Source organism: Podarcis vaucheri (assembly GCF_965113315.1).
Source record: "Podarcis vaucheri genome assembly, chromosome: W".
In the NCBI taxonomy this organism is placed as follows: domain Eukaryota; kingdom Metazoa; phylum Chordata; class Lepidosauria; order Squamata; family Lacertidae; genus Podarcis; species Podarcis vaucheri.
The window spans coordinates 26,999,835-27,019,816 of NC_138757.1; the positions used below are offsets into that span (position 1 = coordinate 26,999,835).

The 19,982-nt window shown below is 48.6% G+C and overlaps 1 protein-coding gene across 6 annotated transcripts in view; it reads right to left on the reverse strand.

Annotated features, from left to right (window-relative positions):
- Nucleotides 1–19,982, reverse strand: part of LOC309523367 (far upstream element-binding protein 3-like) — a 388,935-nt gene that overhangs the window by 91,335 nt on the left and 277,618 nt on the right. For all 6 annotated transcript variants that reach the window (XM_082207141.1, XM_082207142.1, XM_082207139.1 and 3 more), the window contains 3 exons: nt 13,059–13,219; nt 11,774–11,847; nt 10,993–11,069 (listed from right to left, as the gene is read on the reverse strand). In XM_082207141.1, coding sequence (XP_082063267.1) covers nt 10,993–11,069; nt 11,774–11,847; nt 13,059–13,219 — 312 coding nt within the window. The remainder of the gene's footprint in view (nt 1–10,992; nt 11,070–11,773; nt 11,848–13,058; nt 13,220–19,982) is intronic.

The following is a 19,982-nucleotide window of genomic DNA, read 5'->3' on the forward strand; positions in this document are numbered from 1 at the left end:
TCCAGAGCCTTGGTGAAATGCTTGACTAAGCCGAGCTTGATGTGCAGCGGTGGGAAGAGTATTCTGTCTCTGACCACCAGAGGGTCGTTGATGACGTTCCTTTTTCTGCAAGGCACCAATTCCTCCCGCACAGGCCAGTCCTTCTTCGTGTAATGCTGAGCACGGTCCCTACTATCCCACATGCACAGAAAACATGGGTACTTGGTGAAGCCAGACTGTTGTCCCAACAAAAAGTTCACCATCTTCAGGTCAACACAAAGAAACCACTTATGCTGATCATAACCAATTTTCTCCAGCACATACTTCACCGCTTCATAGTTCTCCTTCAGTGTACTCGAGTGAGCCAGGGGTATAGAGGCAAACTGGTTGCCGTTGTGTAGCAGAACACATTTCAGTAATCGCTTGCTGCTGTCAATGAACAGTCTCCAATCTTTGGGTTTGTACTGTGGCACTCCAAGCTTGAGCAGAAGCTGCGCAATATCTGCACAGTACACCAAGTCCTTCTCTTCCGAGAAAAAACGGAGGTACTCTTGATGCCTGTTGCGAAGAAGCTGATGCGAGCACTGTCAGAGAGGTTTTTTTCCTTCAATCTGGATGCCAACAGTTCGGCAGAGTCCTTTGACAAGCTGAGGCTGCGAACTAGATCATTCAACTCCTTTTGGGAAAATGGATGTGGAGCATCATCTTCAAGAACCACTTCTTCTTCTTCATGTCCTTCAATACTGGAGGCATCTCCGTCACTAATGTCAGGAAGTTCTCCGAAGACAGGCACTGGAATTTCATCACAATGAGCTACAGGACGACGTGCTGATTGAAAATCAGGATACTTGAGGCTGCTCCAGTTCTTTCTGTTGATCCCAGTCACATCAACAGCGCAGAAGTAGCAGTCAGTGACATGGTTTGTCGGCTCCCTCCAAACCATGGGAATTCCAAACAAAAATAGTTACAAATTAGTCATAAGTTGGAGCATGCACAGGTGAAGTTTCCTATACACTTCGTGGGGCGGCTGCCCCATTAACTTAGTTTTGATCCCCCAACTATATGCTTTGCCGCACCAATTTATAGAAGATTTCGAGGTTTTATGACTTCAAACTGATCCCTTTTCGACATAATCACCCAGAACTATCGGACCTGAATACTTCCTGTCATTAAAATAATCATTTCCAATCAAAACAATTATTCAACATGGCATTTTACCCCCACCAACTTCTTCTAAAATGCTCCACACAAGCGTACATGTGAACAAAAACGTAAAAAAAGACATGTGGATATAGCTCAAAAACTTGACCTGATTGAGCAAAACCAATGTGATTTTTGGATTCAGTGCATCAGATTCGTCCTAAATCAATTGAAAAAACGCAGACAACAAATTTGTTGTTGACCAGTGTTATCGAACGCTTTTTCAGCATCAATAAACATTAATACAGCTGGTTTGTCATTTCTTACCTCTTAAGTGTTCCAATATATTAATAATATGTCTTACATTATCTTTTAATTGCCTGCCTGGTAAGAAGCCTCCTTGGTCTTTATGAATTAGTTCATTTAGTATTATTTTTAATCTGTTTGCCATAATGTCCGCAAATAATTTGTAATCATTGTTTAACAATGATAGTGGTCTGAAATTCTTGACATTCAAATGGTTTGTGTCTTGTTTGGGGATCAACCTTATATATGCCTCCTTCCAGGAATTTTGTATTTTTCCTCCTTGTAGGATAGAGTTCATTACTTCACAGAGAACCGGTAACAGCTGTTCACTAAGGGTTTTGTAATACTTTGAGGTAAGCCCATCCGGTCCTGGGGCTTTACCTTGTTTCATCTTCTTTATTGTCCTTTGGAGTCCCTGTTTTGTTATTGGGGCGTTTAGTTGTTCTTTCTTCTGGTGGAATCTGTTTTCCTTTATGTGTTTCCAACTATCTCTCTATTTTTTTTTTATGTCTTCCTTGTCTTTCCTGTAAAGTTCCTTATAAAATCCTTGAAAGGCTCTTCTTATTTCTTTTGGGTCTTCCGTCAATTGTTCTCCTATCTTGATTTTATTAATTGTATTTTGACTTTGATGTTTTCTTAGTTGCCATGCCAGTAGCTTCCCGGTTTTCTTAGCTGATTCAAAATACTTCTGTCTCATTAATTTTAATTTCCATTTCGCTTCTTGGTTCACCAACATGGAAAACTGAGTTTGTAACATTTTAATAGTCTGTTTAATTTGTTCATCTTTTGGTTTTATTACTAATTTTTTCTCATTTTCCATGAGTTGAGTCAGGATTTCCTCTTTTTTCTTTTCTTTTCTTTTCTTTTCTTTTCTTTTTTGAAGCTGTTTTGCTGTATCAGGAAACCCCTCATAACTGCTTTACTCACGTCCCACACTATATCCAAACCAGCCTCTTTGTGTAAATTCCAATCAAAATATTCCTTTATTGCCTCTTTTGCTTTCTCTACTATTTTTGGGTTCTCAAACAATGTATCATTCATCCTCCATCTGAAAGAAGATTGCTCTTTACCTCTCAATTCCAAATATATTGAATTGTGATCAGATTGGGTTTGTGGAATAATCTCATTTTTACTTACTCTTGGGGCCAATTCTTTGGATACCCATACATAGGCTATTCTGCTTGAGCTTTGATGGGGTTCCAAGAAAAACGTGAACTGTTTTGTAATTGGGTGTTTCAACCTCCAAATGTCTATTAAGCCAAAATTTTCAACCAAATCAAAGAATGTCTTATGAAGTTTACCCTCTTTTATACCTTTTTTTCTTTGACATTCTATCTATTTCCAGCATTACCACTCCACTGCAATCCCCTATCAAAATTATCTTCTGATCCATAAAGTCCATCAATCTTTCCTCTAATCTCTTAAAGAATTCCGCTTTGTTTCCATTAGGTGTGTATATTCCCACTACAATTAACCTCTCGCCCTGCAGCGTTATTTGTACCACAATCACTCTCCCCTCCTCATCCGATTCGGAGGATGAAACAGAGGAATCCCAGCCTGCACAGGAGTCCCCGCCTCCAGGGCCGGCTGAACTGGGGCAAGGCCTAGATGCTGAGGAGCCTGCACCTGTGGCAGTGCATCAGGAGCTGGCCCCAGGTGAAGCCCTTCTGGCCCCAGAGGGGCTTGATGACTCAGTGGCCACAGGTGAGCCTCCTCCAGGGCCCAGTAACCCTTCGGCCTCTCCTGATCTGCAGAGGCTTAGGGCAGAGAGGCGAAGGGAACTGGTTGCCCCCAGGAGGAGTGCTCGCCTTAAGGCCAGAGGAGGCGGGGCTCCTGGGGGTCGGGACCGCCCCTGACCTTGGAAGAGGATAAAAGCCCAGTCAGGCCGGCCCCAGGTTGCGGGAGCAACGTCGTTGTTGGCTACGGACCTTCCTGTGTTCTTGATCCCTGCTCGGCCTCCTGTTCCTGACTATCTGGTACGCCTGTCCCCTGCTCGGCTTCCTGTTCCTGACTATCCAGTACTCCTGTTCCCTGCTCGGCCTCCTGTTCCCGACCATCCGGCGTTCCTGTTACCTGCTCAGCCTTCTGTTCCAGCGTTCCTGTTCCCCGCCCGGCTCTCTGCATCGGACCTCGCCCCTCTTCGTGTGGACTCTGCTACACTCACGGTACCTTACCCCCGGGACCAGCACAGTTTGCTCCCGCCACACCCGCACTCCCCCTTTGTAGGGGTGCGTTCGGGAAGAACCAGAGGCCATGGCTGACCAGGCGGCTGCACTGGTGACTTTGGCCCAGGAGAACCAGGCCTTGACTCACACCGTGCAGCAGCTCAGTGACGCGGTTGTGGCACTTCAGCAACGCTTGGAAGCCCTACCGGCTCCTGGGGCCGACGCCCCGGCGCCTGGCAAGTACCCAGTGGCTTTGCCTGAGAAATTTGATGGAGCCCCGGCCAGCTTTCCCATGTTCCTGGCCCAGGCCAAGCTGTATATTCAGGGGCGAGCCCGGAACTTTCCTGACGACCGCACCAAGGTGCACTTTTTGATTAGTTTGTTAAAGGACCAGGCGGCCAAGTGGGCGTTGCCGCTACTCAGGCAAGACTCCCCCTTGCTGGCAGACTATACGGGGTTTTGCAATCGTTTGGAGGCCGCGTTCGGCAACCCCCAGAAAGGGAGTCAAGCCAACCGGGCGATTCGGCGTTTGAAACAGGGCAAGTCCACGGTGGCCGCATATGCCACGGAGTTTCGGCTGTTGGCACAGGACTTGACCTGGAATGATTCGGCACTGCGGGACCAGTATCTCGAAGGGCTTTCGGACGAGGTACTGGATCAGTTGGCCACAATGGAACGCCCCACCACGCTAGACACTCCCATTCAACGGAGTCTACAAATAGACGACCGGTTGGAGGATCGTCGTCAGGCCCGGGGTCGCCGACACTTCCAGTTCACGGCACCAGCTTTTTCCGGCAGCCCCACGGTCATAACTGATTTAACGGAGGAACCTATGCAGCTCGGGGCAGTGCGGCCACGCTTTTCCCCCGCAGAGAAGGCGCGGCATCGGGAGGGAAATCTCTGTCTTTACTGTGGCGGAAGTGGACACTTCGCTCGGTCTTGCCCTGAGAAACGCCAGCCGCAGGGAAACCGCCAACCCCAGTAGCTGATGGCCCTAGCTACCGGGGGTCCCAAACCGCGCAGAATGGGCCTGCACCAATGGACTTGCAACATCTTATGGTTTCGGTGCGTTTATACCCTCCAGGTGGGCCCTGGATCCACACCCATGCTTTGGTAGATTCAGGGGCAACCCGCTCCTATATGGACGCTGCTTTTGCCGCCCATCATCAGGTGCCACTTCGGAACAAGCCAGTACCGGTCCAGGTGGAAGCGATTGACGGACGACTTCTGTGTTCAGGTGCCGTTACTCAGGAGACCCAGCCCCTGGTCCTGTGTTTCCAGCAGCACCGGGAGTTGCGAACTTTGGACATTGCCTCTATGCCCCGCTTCTCCCTGGTGCTCGGGATGGACTGGCTGGAAGCCCACAACGTTCAGATTGACTGGGTCAAACGGACCGTGCACTTCCCAGACCCATGTTCCCATGCTCAATCCGGGACGCTGGCGGCCGCGCCCTCAGAGGAGGCAGCACCCACGCTCCCAGCCGTGTATCAGGACTACCAGGACGTGTTCGAGGAACGGGGGGCAGACCAGCTGCCGCCGCATCGGCCTTTTGACTGCGGCATAGACCTCCAACCCGGAGCGCCTTTACCAGTGAGTCGCTTATATTCTCTAACAGAGCCAGAGCGCGAGGCTTTGCAGGACTTCTTGCGCAAGAACCTGGAGCGTGGGTTCATTAGGCCTTCCACCTCGCCTACCGCGGCACCAGTGCTTTTCGTTAAGAAGAAATGTGGGGAACTCCGCCCTTGCCATGATTACCGAGCCCTGAACAAAATTACCGTCCCAGATCGGTACCCCTTGCCCCTTATCTCGGAGCTGCTGGAGCGGGTGCAAGGGGCACAGGTGTTCACCAAGCTGGACCTCCGGGGGGCCTACAACTTGATTCGGATCCGAGCCGGGGATGAGTGGAAGACAGCGTTTGGGACCCGGTACGGGCAGTTCGAATATTTGGTTATGCCGTTCGGTTTGTGCAACGCGCCTGCTGTGTTCCAACGCTACATCAACCACGTGTTTCAGGACTTGTTAGACAAGTACGTGGTGGTGTATTTGGATGACATACTGATTTACTCCCGTGACCCGGCTCGCCATGAGGGACATGTCCAGACCGTGCTGCAACGCTTGCGTGAGCACCGTTTGTACGCAAAGCTCAGCAAGTGCGAGTTCCATCAGCGGACTGTGGACTTCCTTGGTCACCGGCTCTCTCCGGATGGGGTGCAAATGGACCCGGGGAAGGTGACAGCGGTTCAAGAATGGGCGGCACCCCGGAACCGCAAGGACCTACAACGTTTCCTGGGGTTCGCCAATTACTACCGGACCTTCATCGCTGATTATGCTCATCGCACCACCCCGTTGACCCGGCTACTGCGCCCAAAGACGCCGTTTTCCTGGGACAAGGAGGCAGAGGAGGCGTTTCAGGGGTTGAAGGCCTGTTTCCAGAGGGCACCAATCTTACAACATCCTGACCCCTCTCGACCCTTTGTGGTGGAGACCGACGCCTCCAGTACGGCTCTCGGTGCCGTCTTGTCTCAACAGATTGGTCCTGAAGCGCCACTCTTACCCTGTGCCTTCTATTCCCGCCAGCTCCTACCAGCGGAGCGTAACTATACTGTGTGGGAGCGGGAACTACTGGCCATCAAGGTAGCCTTTGAGGTCTGGCGCCATCATCTTGAGGGGGCACGACATCCGGTGGAGGTGAGAACCGACCACCGGAACCTGGAGTACCTCCAGACCACCCGCAAGCTGAACCAAAGACAGATCCGGTGGGCGTTGTTCTTTTCCCGGTTCCAGTTTCGGATCCGCTACATCCCTAGCTCTCAGAATCAGAAGGCGGATGCCCTGTCCCGGAAACCTGAAGACAACGCAGACACGGTACAGCAAGCAGAACCCACCACGATCCTACCTCCGGCTGCATTCCTGGCCACCCAGGAGGCGCAGCCATTGCAGGTTCGGGTGCGGGAACAGCAGCGGGTCGACGCTTGGGCCCAGGATCGTCTCCGGGAGTTGGCTGAAGGGTCCAGCCCACAGTATCCGGGGCTGGTCCTGCATCAGGGCCTTCTGCTGCACCACGGTCGACTGTACGTCCCGCCAGGGCCACTACGGCTGGAGGTTCTCCGGATGGCCCATGATGCCCCAGCAGCGGGGCACTTTGGTCGGTATCGGACCACCCATCTGGTCAGTCGTGAATTTTGGTGGCCCCGCCTGAAGGCTGACGTGGCTCGCTACGTTGCTGGTTGTGATGTCTGTCGTCGCGCCAAGGGTCCTACCGGGCGACCCCCCGGCCTACTTCAGCCATTGCCAGTTCCACCGCGCCCTTGGCACACGGTTTCGTTGGACTTTATAGTGGACTTACCCTCGTCTCGTGGCTGTACCTGCCTTCTGGTTTTCTCCGACCATTTCACCAAGATGGTACACTGCGCTCCCTGTCCATCTGTACCCACAGCCAAGGAAACTGCTCAGCTGTACCTTCAGCATGTCTTCCGCCTGCATGGACTACCTGAGCGCGTGGTGTCCGACCGGGGAGTTCAGTTCACATCCCGGTTCTGGCGAGCATTACACCAGACCCTCGGGACAGAGGTCTGCCTCTCGTCAGCCTACCACCCACAGACCGATGGCCAGACGGAACGGGCGAACGCGGTGCTGGAGCAGTACCTCCGGTGTTACTGCAGCTACCAGCAGGATGACTGGGTCGACCACCTGGCATTGGCGGAGTTCGCCTATAACAACGCGGTGAATGCGTCCACCCAGCAAACCCCGTTCCAGGCCAGTTATGGTTATCATCCACGGCTGTTTCCAGAGGTGCTGCCGGCATCCGCGGTCCCTGCGGTGACGGAGTGGCTTCAAGAGCTCCAGTCCCAGCAACAGCTTTTGGTGGAGCAACTGCACCAGGCCAAGGAAGCGTACAAAGCCCAGGCCGACCGCCACCGCCAGGTGGGGCCGGAACTTCGCGTCGGTGACCTGGTTTGGCTCTCCACTCGCCATCTCCACCCCTCTCGACCTTCGCGGAAGTTGGACGCCCGCTTCACCGGCCCGTTCCCTATCGTAGACCAAGTCTCTCCTGTGGCATTCCGTCTCCGGTTACCCGCAACCCTGAAGGTTCACCCGGTCTTCCACAGGTCCCTTTTGAGTCCGGTGGCCCCACCCGACGAGTTCCACCCGAACCGTCCCCGACCGCAGCCAGTGTTGGTTCGGGGAGAGCCTGAGTACGAGGTGGAACACATCCTGGACTCCCGATACCGCAGGGGAAAGCTGCAGTATCTCATTGACTGGAAGGGGTACGGACCGGAGGACCGTTCCTGGGAACCAGCGGCCAACGTCCACGCACCTGCCTGCCTCCGAGAGTTCCATGCGACGTACCCCGGCAAGCCGGGTCCGGACCCTCGGTTGAGGGGGGGGCCTGGGAGGGGGGATGGTGTGATGGCCTGGGATTCCGATTCGGAGGATGAAACAGAGGAATCCCAGCCTGCACAGGAGTCCCCGCCTCCAGGGCCGGCTGAACTGGGGCAAGGCCTAGATGCTGAGGAGCCTGCACCTGTGGCAGTGCATCAGGAGCTGGCCCCAGGTGAAGCCCTTCTGGCCCCAGAGGGGCTTGATGACTCAGTGGCCACAGGTGAGCCTCCTCCAGGGCCCAGTAACCCTTCGGCCTCTCCTGATCTGCAGAGGCTTAGGGCAGAGAGGCGAAGGGAACTGGTTGCCCCCAGGAGGAGTGCTCGCCTTAAGGCCAGAGGAGGCGGGGCTCCTGGGGGTCGGGACCGCCCCTGACCTTGGAAGAGGATAAAAGCCCAGTCAGGCCGGCCCCAGGTTGCGGGAGCAACGTCGTTGTTGGCTACGGACCTTCCTGTGTTCTTGATCCCTGCTCGGCCTCCTGTTCCTGACTATCCGGTACGCCTGTCCCCTGCTCGGCTTCCTGTTCCTGACTATCCAGTACTCCTGTTCCCTGCTCGGCCTCCTGTTCCCGACCATCCGGCGTTCCTGTTACCTGCTCAGCCTTCTGTTCCAGCGTTCCTGTTCCCCGCCCGGCTCTCTGCATCGGACCTCGCCCCTCTTCGTGTGGACTCTGCTACACTCACGGTACCTTACCCCCGGGACCAGCACAATCTGGTAGGAATCTCTTTAAAAATGATGATTGGTCTTCCATCAATTAATAATTTGTTATTATAACTCATTCTCAGAATTGCATTACTCATCTCTAATGAATTAAAAATTAATCTCCAGGCAGTTTTTTGGCTTTGGCTTTTACCGATCTCACTTTAATTCTAAACACATTCTCAATTGTATATTCAATTTCTTCCTCCTTCATATCCATCCATCTTGCCAATTCTTTAATAATTTTTGCTTTTATATCTTCATTTGCTTCTTCTACTACCCCTCTAAATTTTTAATTTCTTTGCTTCTGCCTCATCTCCATCAGAGCCATGTTGTCCCAGATCTGCTCTTGTATTTTACTAACCTCTGTCATTTCCTCTTTAATTCTATCTGTCTCTTTCCTATTTTCCTTAACTTCCTTCTGAGTTCGTTTCGCTAGCTCTTCCGTTGTTTTTGATCTAACCGTTAAATCTTTAATTTTATTTGACAACTCCCCCACCACCCCCTCTATTTTCTTATCCAGAGTTTCTTGTACTTCTGCCAATTTTTTCTCCATATGTTGTTCATTTTGTTTAAATTCTTCCTTTATTTTTAACCATAAAATGTCCAAGTCCTTAATTTCTTCCTGTTTCGACTGTCTTCTATCCCCTGGCGTTCCTCCATTCCCCCCGGCATTTTTAAGCATATAACTCAATATTATACTTTCACTACTAGAGGGAGCATGTACTCCAAAGAGCCAAAAATTTGGGCAATAACCCTTAGGGGTCCTCAGATGTTTTCCCTTCTCTTCACTATAGCTTTCTAGTTCTTTGTCTTAGCCACACACTTTAAAGATCACCCATTTAAGAAGTAATACAAGTCAGAAAAATATAGACCTTGTCCCAACTACTGTCTCAATTTAAAGGTCCTTTTCTGGTCTTCCGCCACTTGTCGGCTCAATCCAATTTATAGATCCAGGTGGAGTTGTAATCCAATCAGGGCGCCAGGGAGGTGATTTTTCTAGCCACTCGCAGGCTTAATCCTCAAAGGATATTTGGGTATAAAGCGTTTTTTCCAAATTAAATTCCTCCCTTCTCATTCCAGTGGGGGTATGAGAATGATCATAGTTTCAATTCAAACCTCTTCTATGTCCATTTAATCAGAGATGAGAGGCTTAGGGATCTCTGCAACACACTTTAAAACTTTTACTGCTCTGTCCCACTTTCACTTGTCAGTCCCTTCCAATGTTGCCAGCATTCCCCTCTGTTTTATATAAAGTTTTATACAAAGTATCTGAGTCTCTGGGCTGGAGCTCAGCACGTTACTGTTTCTCCCACCGAGCCACAAAGTCTTCGCAAGAAAAGAAGAGAAACAAAGTCCCTTTTTAACTCTTTTCCCTCTTTCAACGTTATAAAATGGCGTTTGCCTCAGTGCAGTGCCTCTGAGGACTTTCAGTTTTACACTTACTCAGCAGGAACTTTCACTTCCGCCTTTGTTCTTATGTCTTTGTTCTCTACGCCATCTTTACACCGCAGCCAGGACGGACTCCCTTTTTGCATCCCTTGGCTGGTCAAATTCTTTGAATTCCTCCCGATTGTCAGTGTTTAAAAATATCCAATTCTTCGGAATTCAATTTTATCATGGAAGCTTGGCACTTTCATCAGAAGCCTGAGACTGCACAGCGTGAGGTCCGAGGTGCTTCCCCTTCGCGCCCGCAGCTCTATCCCGTCCTCGGATTATTATTTAAACCCAAGAAGCAGGAGAGCACGTCTGGGCGCCGCTGGGTGCTCCGTCCCTCAAGGTATTCCCCTTGAGGTTCCAAGGTCCGTAGGGAACCTTGAGGTTCCAAGGTCCGAGAGGCTATTCCGCACTTCTTCCTGATGTCCTTGCCAAACCGGAAGCCGGCACTGCTCATACTTTTGAAAACCAATACATTTTTAAAAAACCACCAGTGTGGTGCAGATTCCTGCATTGCACACCAGATTCCTGCATTGCAGGGCATTGGAGTAGATGACCCTTGGGTACATTCCAGCTCTAAGATTCTATTATTCTTGCTAGTAGTTCTCACATGCTCATGTTTAACCAGTGCTTAAGCAGTAGCAAACTGAGGTGCTGCATGATATACAATTCCAGATATTGCATGTTTGAAGAAACATTTCCTTTAAGAGTCCAGTGGTGGGGAACCTGTGGCCCTCCATATGTAGCTGAACTATGACTCCCATCAGCATGGCCAATGGGAGATGTAGCCCAGAAACATACAGAGGGCAAGAGGTCTCCCCACTCTTTAACTCAATCAACTTAAACTGGGTGATTTTTGGAAGCTCTACGATTACAAGACACTTACTTGGAACCTGCTGCCCAGGCTGTTGCCACGTCTGATAAGTGCCACCCCAACCCTGCGTCATGAAGGTCTGAGGACCGCTGTGGAGGACAAGATCATTAGTGATTGAAGGGAAAAGGAGCTGGTCCATCCACAATGATGTGTCCATATTAAAAATTGTCAAAAAGGGTTGAAACAGACCATAGTATGCACAAGATTAACTCTGGACTCATTTCACTACCAACTCATCAATATTAAAAAGAACACTGATTCCAGTGGAGTTTTTTAAAAAAACAAACAAACACCAGGTGTAGGGAATCTTTCGCTACTGCCCCCCCCCCCATGTTGCTGGACTACACCTCCCATGAGCCCCAGCAAGCATGGCCAGTGTTCAGGGATGATGAGAGTTGTAGTTCAGCAACATGAGGGCCACAGGTTTCCCATACTTGATTTTAATTAATGGCAAGAAAGTTCCCTGCCCAACCAATAATCCAAGAGTCTTCCTGGAAGGTACCAATGAGCTTTATGATGGGAAGGAAAGTCCCAACTATATTTATTGGCCATCCAAGGCTGCATGTGGCCACAGCCCCTGCCTGCCCCTCCCCCCACCCAATCCAGGCACCTCAAAATTACAGAATTTATTTAAGTTTCTCAGGGGAAAGCATAGACGACTTGTTCTTCTGTAAAAGCATCATGAACCCAGGATGCTGCTTAATGCTACCATCACAACTACAGCTATATTTGGTGGGCCGGGGAGTGGGGAGGATCTAACGGTGATGGGAATGCAAGCAAGATGGCTACGTACTTTTGGTGAGGTGCAGCAGGTGCTTGGTTGAAGGGGCTCTGGCTGAAACCCCCAGGGCCACCCAGACCAGTACACTGGAGAAGGAACAAACAGGTAAATTAATTGACCTTTCTGTCACTCAGGCTACAAGATAATTGAGAGTGCATCTAAGAGTTAAGGAGCTGTGGAAGGCTTCTCAATATGAATAATTTTATTTCATTTAACAGATTTATAAACAGATTCATGGCCAGAGGCTATTCAAAGCAGAGTACAAGATAAAATAGGATAAACACAACAAAACCTGCTTTCTAAAAAAAGCAATAAAATCATTCCTACAAACCTCTAAAAGCAATCAATTCCTGTATTACAAATCCTAAAGAAATAATAAAACTGTAGTTGCAAATAATTAATATTCCATAAGTGATCAGGTCACCCAAAGGGGAAAGTCTTCTTAAATAAAAAATGCCTTCAAATAGGCATCTGAACACTGTGACATTAGGTGCCTGTCTAATTTTGCTGGTAAATGACCCCAAAATTCTTATGCAAGGTACATAGTGAGTGTTGAATGGGGCTCTGGGCCACAGAACAATTTTCCTGTCTGTACAGTGGGAACAACAGTGCTCCATGTCACATAATGGGACTGTGCATCTAGCAAAAATGTTGTTGGCATCCATCTGTCTCGAGAAGTCAAACCGTTGCATTAGCAGCATCAAATCAACCTCTTCTGGGGTGCAAGCCTGGGCAGTGTGTATGGAGGTCCTGGGCCACCCAGACAACAAAACCCACCTCTCTGCCTTGAGATGTGGTCCAAATGAAAGCAGAGCAATATATTTGGCACCAGCTTGGCTGCAGGAGTTGCTCGAAGTAGGCATACAAAGCGCCATCCAACCATTTTAGGGACTCCAGTCTGGATTTTTGTAGGTTTACTCCTTAGCATTTTCTTCTCTCAAAGGTGTAATGATGACACAATAAAATTATGTAAATGTTTTGCTATCATTGGTCTTTAATGTATAGTATGATTGTGTGTTGTGCAAGGGTTACATTCTGGGAATGGCGTATCTGTCCCTGCGTGACCATCTTTACCTTCTAAGCAAGGCAGAGAGTTTAAAAGCTCTTTCTGTGCCAAGCTTGTGTGCAATTAATTTGCAGGATTTCAACCAGTTAGTTTTCAACCACACAAGGTTGAAATCACACAAGTTAATTGTGTGTAAGATGTGATCATATTGTATTGTAATCTGCAAAACATTATTTTATTTTTTAAAAAGGAAGAAGCAAACAGAAGGGAAGAGAAGGAGCAGCAACTCACACCAACTTTCTCATCTATGAGGTGTCTCGCAAGCTCAATCTGCTGGGGGACACCCCGAATGGTGAACATCCGTATGCTGGGGTCTGTGCTGGGAGGTGGGTTTCTCTGGAGCTCTACATGGGCCCCAGACTGTTGGTTTATGTTCTTGATATTCTCTCCACCTGCAAGGAAGCAAGAGGGGAGGAAGAAAAGGGAGGTAGAACCTGCTCAGTCTTCCACTTTATATTTTCAGCAGTTATCAAAGATGCGTGGAAGTAGGAAGATCCAATCACATGGATTAGATCAGTCCTTGCCACCCTGGCATGCCCTTCAGATGTTTTGGACTGCAATTCTCATCATGCTCTGGTCAGCATAAAAAATGCAAGCAATAAGCCAATCAAAATATCTAAAAACAATTCCAATACAGATGCACACAGGGATGAGGGAGCTTTTCCATAGGTGTTGGAAATACAACAGAGATTGTGCCTATCTAACATTCAAAGGGGGAGGGAATTTCAAAGGTTAGTGTCAGGAGTCCAGGTTCCAGCTTGATAATACAGTAACGTACGTAATTAAAAAGGAGGATTTATTGCAAAAACAAACAGATAGCTCCGGATGGCTCTAACGAAGCCGCTGACATTATCACTCAAGATGACCCTTCTGAAGATTTCTTCCGGTTCCTACAGAAGATATTGAACTTTTGCACCTTTAATCTCTTGCTTTCCTTCCTGTCTAGCAGCCCTCCCATTCACCAACTCTTCAGACTTGTTGGATCAGCTCCAGCCTCTTCCTTTTCTGATAGACTATCTCTGTGTCTGTTCACGCCTGTTTGAGCTTCCTGAGAGCTTTGGCTGTGTTCCAGCCCGCTCTCAGTCGTTCCCTTGGCAACCGGCATTCCAATGTCCAGGGGAGTCGGCGCTAGCCGCTGTTCCACCTGCATCAAATCTAAGTCTCTCTGTTCTGCAGCCGGCTGAAAAGTTCCACTAGGAGCTGGCTCATTCCTGACAGGTAGGGACCACAACACTAAATGCCTGATTCCTATATTCAGGGCCACCTTTTTTAATTTGAAAAAAATAATAAATTCATTAGTAAGAACTCCCTTGCTTTTCTGTGCCTCTTGCTGCCACGGGGGGGGGGGGTGTCTGAAAGAAGATTTATTGCTCAGATAAGCCTTGGCGTCCAGCCCGCTTCGGCTGCGCAGTTCTGCTAGGCCTCCGGACTTCAAAGGCCACATTCCAAAGGCTCTGAGCAAACGCAGAGTTTAAGCAGCGGCAAGAGAAAGCTGGAACCTCCAGTGCGTTCTTCAGTGTGCTTAAATAAAGTCCACACAGGATCTTAGCAGCTAAAAGCAGTTTTATTTACAGCAGACTATCCATTATCTATCACAACGAACAGCATCGTGAAAACACGTCCTCTCTCCTCAAAAGCGAAAGTAGAGAGAGAACAAAGGCTTGAGGCTCTTGGAAATGACGAACCTCCCCCCTCCCAACAGTAGGCAGGGCGTACACTCTGAGCTGTTTAACCCTGTAAGCTCAGGTTCTCCTCACAGGGGGGGGGGTAGAATTCCCCAAAGCCTGACACCTTCCTGGTGTCTCTATTTTCCAGGGAGAGTTTCGGAATTACAGAAGCCATACTGATTTCTGATTTGATCCCAGAATGTCCTGCTTGGCCTTTTTCCTTTTTCCTTCCCACCATGTCTTGGATAACAATTAAGAGTGGTGTTTGTGTGTATAGGTGCAAAAATGGAGTCCTGTTTATACTGAAAATACAATGCCTGCACCAAAGGAAGGAAATGGTGAAGCTGCCATATGAAGCCCTTGCTATTGTTTTGAAGGAAAATGCCACCAATTCACTTTAAATTCTTTAATTGCAATACTTCAGCAGCTAGCCATTTTTTAGGAAACACATTGAGTGTTGATTCATTTATTGTAAATGAAGCCTTACACTGCAAGCCTTTTCTTCTTCGACAATCACTCGTAGCCTACTACTACTACTACTACTACTACTACTACTAATATCCCACCCATCTGGCTGGATTTTCCCAGCCACTCTGGGTGGCTTACAGCAGGCAGGTCCAGCTACAAGTAGCCTGAGATCTACCATCCAATATAAAAAACTGGCAGTGATCTACCACACTCTCCCATTGTCATTCTTCAACTTAAACATATTATATTTGGCTGAGCTTATGAGAAAAATAATAACAAATGATAGGACAGCCCCGTGGTTTTCCACAGATCTGAGGGCAATGAAACAATCGTTGAGACGGCTAGAGCGCCGGTGGTGGATAACTCATTCCGAATCTGACCGGACACAGGTTAGAGCTCAACGTCGAGCCTACCAAGTGGCGATAGCGACGGCGAAGAAGAATTTCTTCACCGCCTCTATTGCATCTGCAGAAAACAGCAGCAGGAGACTTTTTCAGGTGGTTCACAATTTAGCGGAACCACCTGCAACATCGGGGCCCAGTACGGGCCACATGTTCTCCTGCAATGATTTTGCAAAGTTTTTTGCAGATAAAATCGCTCAGATTCGGGAAGAAGTAGACTCCACCGTGGAAGCAGGGCCGGGGCGGGAGAGTGCAAGAGTTCTGTCTGGTCAAGTTGAGTGGGATCAATTCCAATCTGTTACCTCCGAGGATGTGGACAGGCTGCTTGGACGAGTGAAACCAACCACCTGTCTCCTGGATCCTTGCCCATCCTGGCTTATAAAAGCTAGCCGGGAAGGGCTGGGCGATGGGCTTCGTGGGGTGGTGAATGCTTCCCTCCGTGAGGGAGCCTTCCCAGACCCGCTGAAAGAGGCGGTTATTAAACCGCTTCTTAAAAAACCATCTTTAGATGCGGCCACGATGGCCAACTATCGCCCAGTCTCAAATCTTCCATTCCTGGGCAAGGTGATTGAGCGAGCGGTTGCCGAACAACTCCAGGCACGCCTGGAAGAAGCGGACCATTTGGATCCCTTCCAGTCGGGATTCAGGCCTCATCATGGGACTGAAACTGCCTTGGTCGCACTGGTTGATGATCTCCGGCGGGCTAGGCACAAAGGTGAGAGCTGTTTCCTAGTTCTGCTGGATCTCTCAGCGGCGTTCGATACCATCGACCATAGCATCCTTCTGGACCGTCTTGAGGGGCTGGGAGCTGGGGGCACTGTTATACAGTGGTTCCGCTCCTTCCTCCTGGGCCGTGTTCAGAAAGTGGTGGTGGGGGATGAGTGTTCAGACCCCTGGGCTCTCACTTGTGGGGTGCCTCAGGGTTCTGTCCTCTCCCCCATGCTTTTCAACATCTACATGCGGCCGCTGGGAGAGATCATCAGGAGGTTTGGGCTGGGTGTTCATCAGTATGCGGATGATACCCAGCTCTACCTCTCTTTTAAACCTCTCAGACTCCATTTGAGGATCTCTCCCTCATTACAGTCGATCAGGTATATGAAGACGAGCAGCAAAGTCAGTCCTCAGGGAATGTGCAGGCGACCTTGGAACGGACAGCTCACGGAAGAACCCCGACCAAACCCAAGAGGAGGCGTGTAGTGGTGATAGGGGATTCCCTACTGAGGGGAACAGAAGCAGTGATCTGTGGGCCTGACAAGATGTCTCGGGAAGTGTGCTGTCTCCCCGGGGCTAAGATCCAAGATGTAACTGAACGACTGCAAGGAATCATAAAACCCACTGACAAATACCCCTTCCTCTTGGTTCATGTGGGAACCAATGACACTGCAAGCAATAGCCTCCAGAAGATCAAAAGAGACTACGAGGCTCTCGGCAGGAAATTGAAGCAACTAAATGCACAAATTGTCATCTCATCTGTCCTCCCAGTTGAACGACGTGGCCCAGGGAGAGAGGGGAAAATAGTGGAAGTGAACAGCTGGCTTCGCAAATGGTGTAAACAGGAACGGTTTGGATTCTTAGATCACGGACTGCAGTTTCTTGAAGATGGACTTCTGGCAAGTGATGGGCTGCACCTCACAACGGTTGGGAGAAATGTTTTTGCCAAAAATCTCAGAAACCTCATCAGGAGGGCTTTAAACTGACTAATGTGGGGGAGGGAGACAGTGCTCCTGAAGGTAGGAGTCTATCAATTAATGAAGATGATCATCCAAATGTCATAGACCAAATGGAGCAAACAGCACGTGGACCTAGTGGTGGGAGGAAAAAATCCTTAAATAAGAGACACGGGGGAATGATTAATGGACTTCAATGTCTGTACACTAATGCGCAAAGCATGGGAAATAAACAAGATGAGCTTGAGCTCTTGGTACAGCAAACTAAATATGACATAATAGGCATCACTGAAACCTGGTGGGATAAGTCCCACGATTGGAATGTAATAATGGGGGGATACAATCTATTTCAGAGAAACAGACCAGACAAGAAAGGAGGAGGAGTGGCGTTATATGTCAGGGATGTGTATACCTGTGAAGAGATGCAAGATTTAGATCCTCAAAGCCAAAGTGAGAGCATTTGGGTCAAAATTAAGGGAGAGAAGAATAACAGAGACCTCATTGTGGGAGTTTACTATAGATCCCCAAGCCAAACGGAGGACATAGATGATGCCTTCCTGGAACAGATGGCCAAGCATGCAAAAGGAAGGGAGATAGTAGTAATGGGGGACTTCAATTACCCGGATATTTGTTGGACGTCAAACTCAGCCAAGAGCATAAGGTCAAACAGATTCCTCACTGGCCTTGCAGACAACTTCATTGTCCAGAAAGTGGGAGAAGCAACAAGAGGAACAGCCATTTTAGATCTGGTCCTAACCAATGTTGATGACCTGGTTAGTGGGGTAGAAGTGGAAGGATCATTAGGCGCGAGTGATCATGCTCTTCTGAAGTTTACTATACAGCGGAAAGGAGCAGCCAAGCATACTAGGACTCAATTTCTTGACTTTAAGAAAGCCGACTTCATAAAACTTAGGGAAGTGCTGGGTGAGATCCCATGGACAACAATACTAAAAGGAAAGGGAGTTCATGATGGCTGGGAGTTTGTTAAGAGGGAGATACTAAAAGCACAACGTCAGGCAATACCAAAGAGACGGAAACATGGAAGGTGCCTAAAGAAGCCAGGGTGGCTATCTAAAGAACTTTTAACTGAATTAAGATTAAAAAAGGATGTGTACAAAAAATGGAAAAGGGGGGAAACCACCAAAGAGGAATTCAAACAAATAGCCAGCACGTGTAGACACAAAGTCAGAAAAGCTAAAGCACAGAATGAACTCAGGCTTGCTAGAGAGGTTAAAAGCAACAAAAAAGGCTTTTATGGGTATGTTCGTAGCAAAAGGAAGAACAAAGAAACAGAGCGGTCACTCAGAGGAGAAGATGGTGAAATGCAAACAGGGGACACAGAAAGGGCTGAACTACTCAATGCCTTCTTTGCCTCAGTCTTCTCCGATAAAGAAAACAATGCCCGACCTGAAGAATTTGGAGCAAATGATTCAGCAAAGGAAACACAGCCCAGAATAACTAAGGAGATAGTACAAGAATATTTGGCTAGTTTAGATGTATTCAAGTCTCCAGGGCCAGATGAACTGCATCCAAGAGTATTAAAAGAACTGGCAGATGTGATCTCAGAACCACTGGCAGTCATCTTTGAGAATTCCTGGAGAACAGGCGAAGTCCCGGCAGACTGGAGGAGGGCAAATGTTGTCCCTATTTTCAAAAAGGGGAAAAGAGAGGATCCAAATAATTACCGCCCAGTCAGTCTGACATCAATAGCAGGGAAGATTCTGGAGCAGATCATTAAGCAAACAGTCTGTGAGCACCTAGAAAGGAATGCTGTGATCACCAATAGTCAGCATGGATTTCTGAAAAATAAGTCATGTCAGACTAACCTGATCTCGTTTTTTGACAGAATTACAAGCCTGGTAGATGAAGGGAACGCAGTGGATGTAGCCTACCTTCATTTCAGCAAGGCATTTGACAAGGTGCCCCATGATATTCTTGTAAAGAAGCTGGTAAAATGCGGTCTTGACTATGCTACCACTCAGTGGATTTGTAACTGGCTGACTGACCGAACCCAAAGGGTTCTCATCAATGGTTCCTCTTCATCCTGGAGAAGAGTGACTAGTGGGGTGCCACAGGGTTCTGTCTTGGGCCCGGTCTTATTCAACATCTTTATCAACGACTTGGATGATGGACTCAAGGGCATCCTGATCAAATTTGCAGATGACACCAAACTGGGAGGGGTGGCTAACACCCCAGAGGACAGGATCACACTTCAAAACGACCTTGACAGATTAGAGAACTGGGCAAAAATAAACAAGATGAATTTTAACAGGGAGAAATGTAAAGTATTGCACTTGGGCAAAAAAAATGAGAGGCACAAATACAAGATGGGTGACACCTGGCTTGAGAGCAGTACATGTGAAAAGGATCTAGGAGTCTTGGTTGACCACAAACTTGACATGAGCCAACAGTGTGACGCGGCAGCTAAAAAAGCCAATGCAATTCTGGGCTGCATCAATAGGAGTATAGCATCTAGATCAAGGGAAGTAATAGTGCCACTGTATTCTGCTCTGGTCAGACCACACCTGGAGTACTGTGTCCAGTTCTGGGCACCACAATTCAAGAAGGACACTGACAAACTGGAACGTGTCCAGAGGAGGGCAACCAAAATGGTCAAGGGCCTGGAAACGATGCCTTATGAGGAACAGCTAAGGGAGCTGGGCATGTTTAGCCTGGAGAAGAGGAGGTTAAGGGGTGATATGATAGCCATGTTCAAATATATAAAAGGATGTCACATAGAGGAAGGTGAAAGGTTGTTTTCTGCTGCTCCGGAGAAGCGGACACGGAGCAATGGATCCAAACTACAAGAAAGAAGATTCCACCTAAACATTAGGAAGAACTTCCTGACAGTAAGAGCTGTTCGACAGTGGAATTTGCTGCCAAGGAGTGTGGTGGAGTCTCCTTCTTTGGAGGTCTTTAAGCAGAGGCTTGACAACCATATGTCAGGAGTGC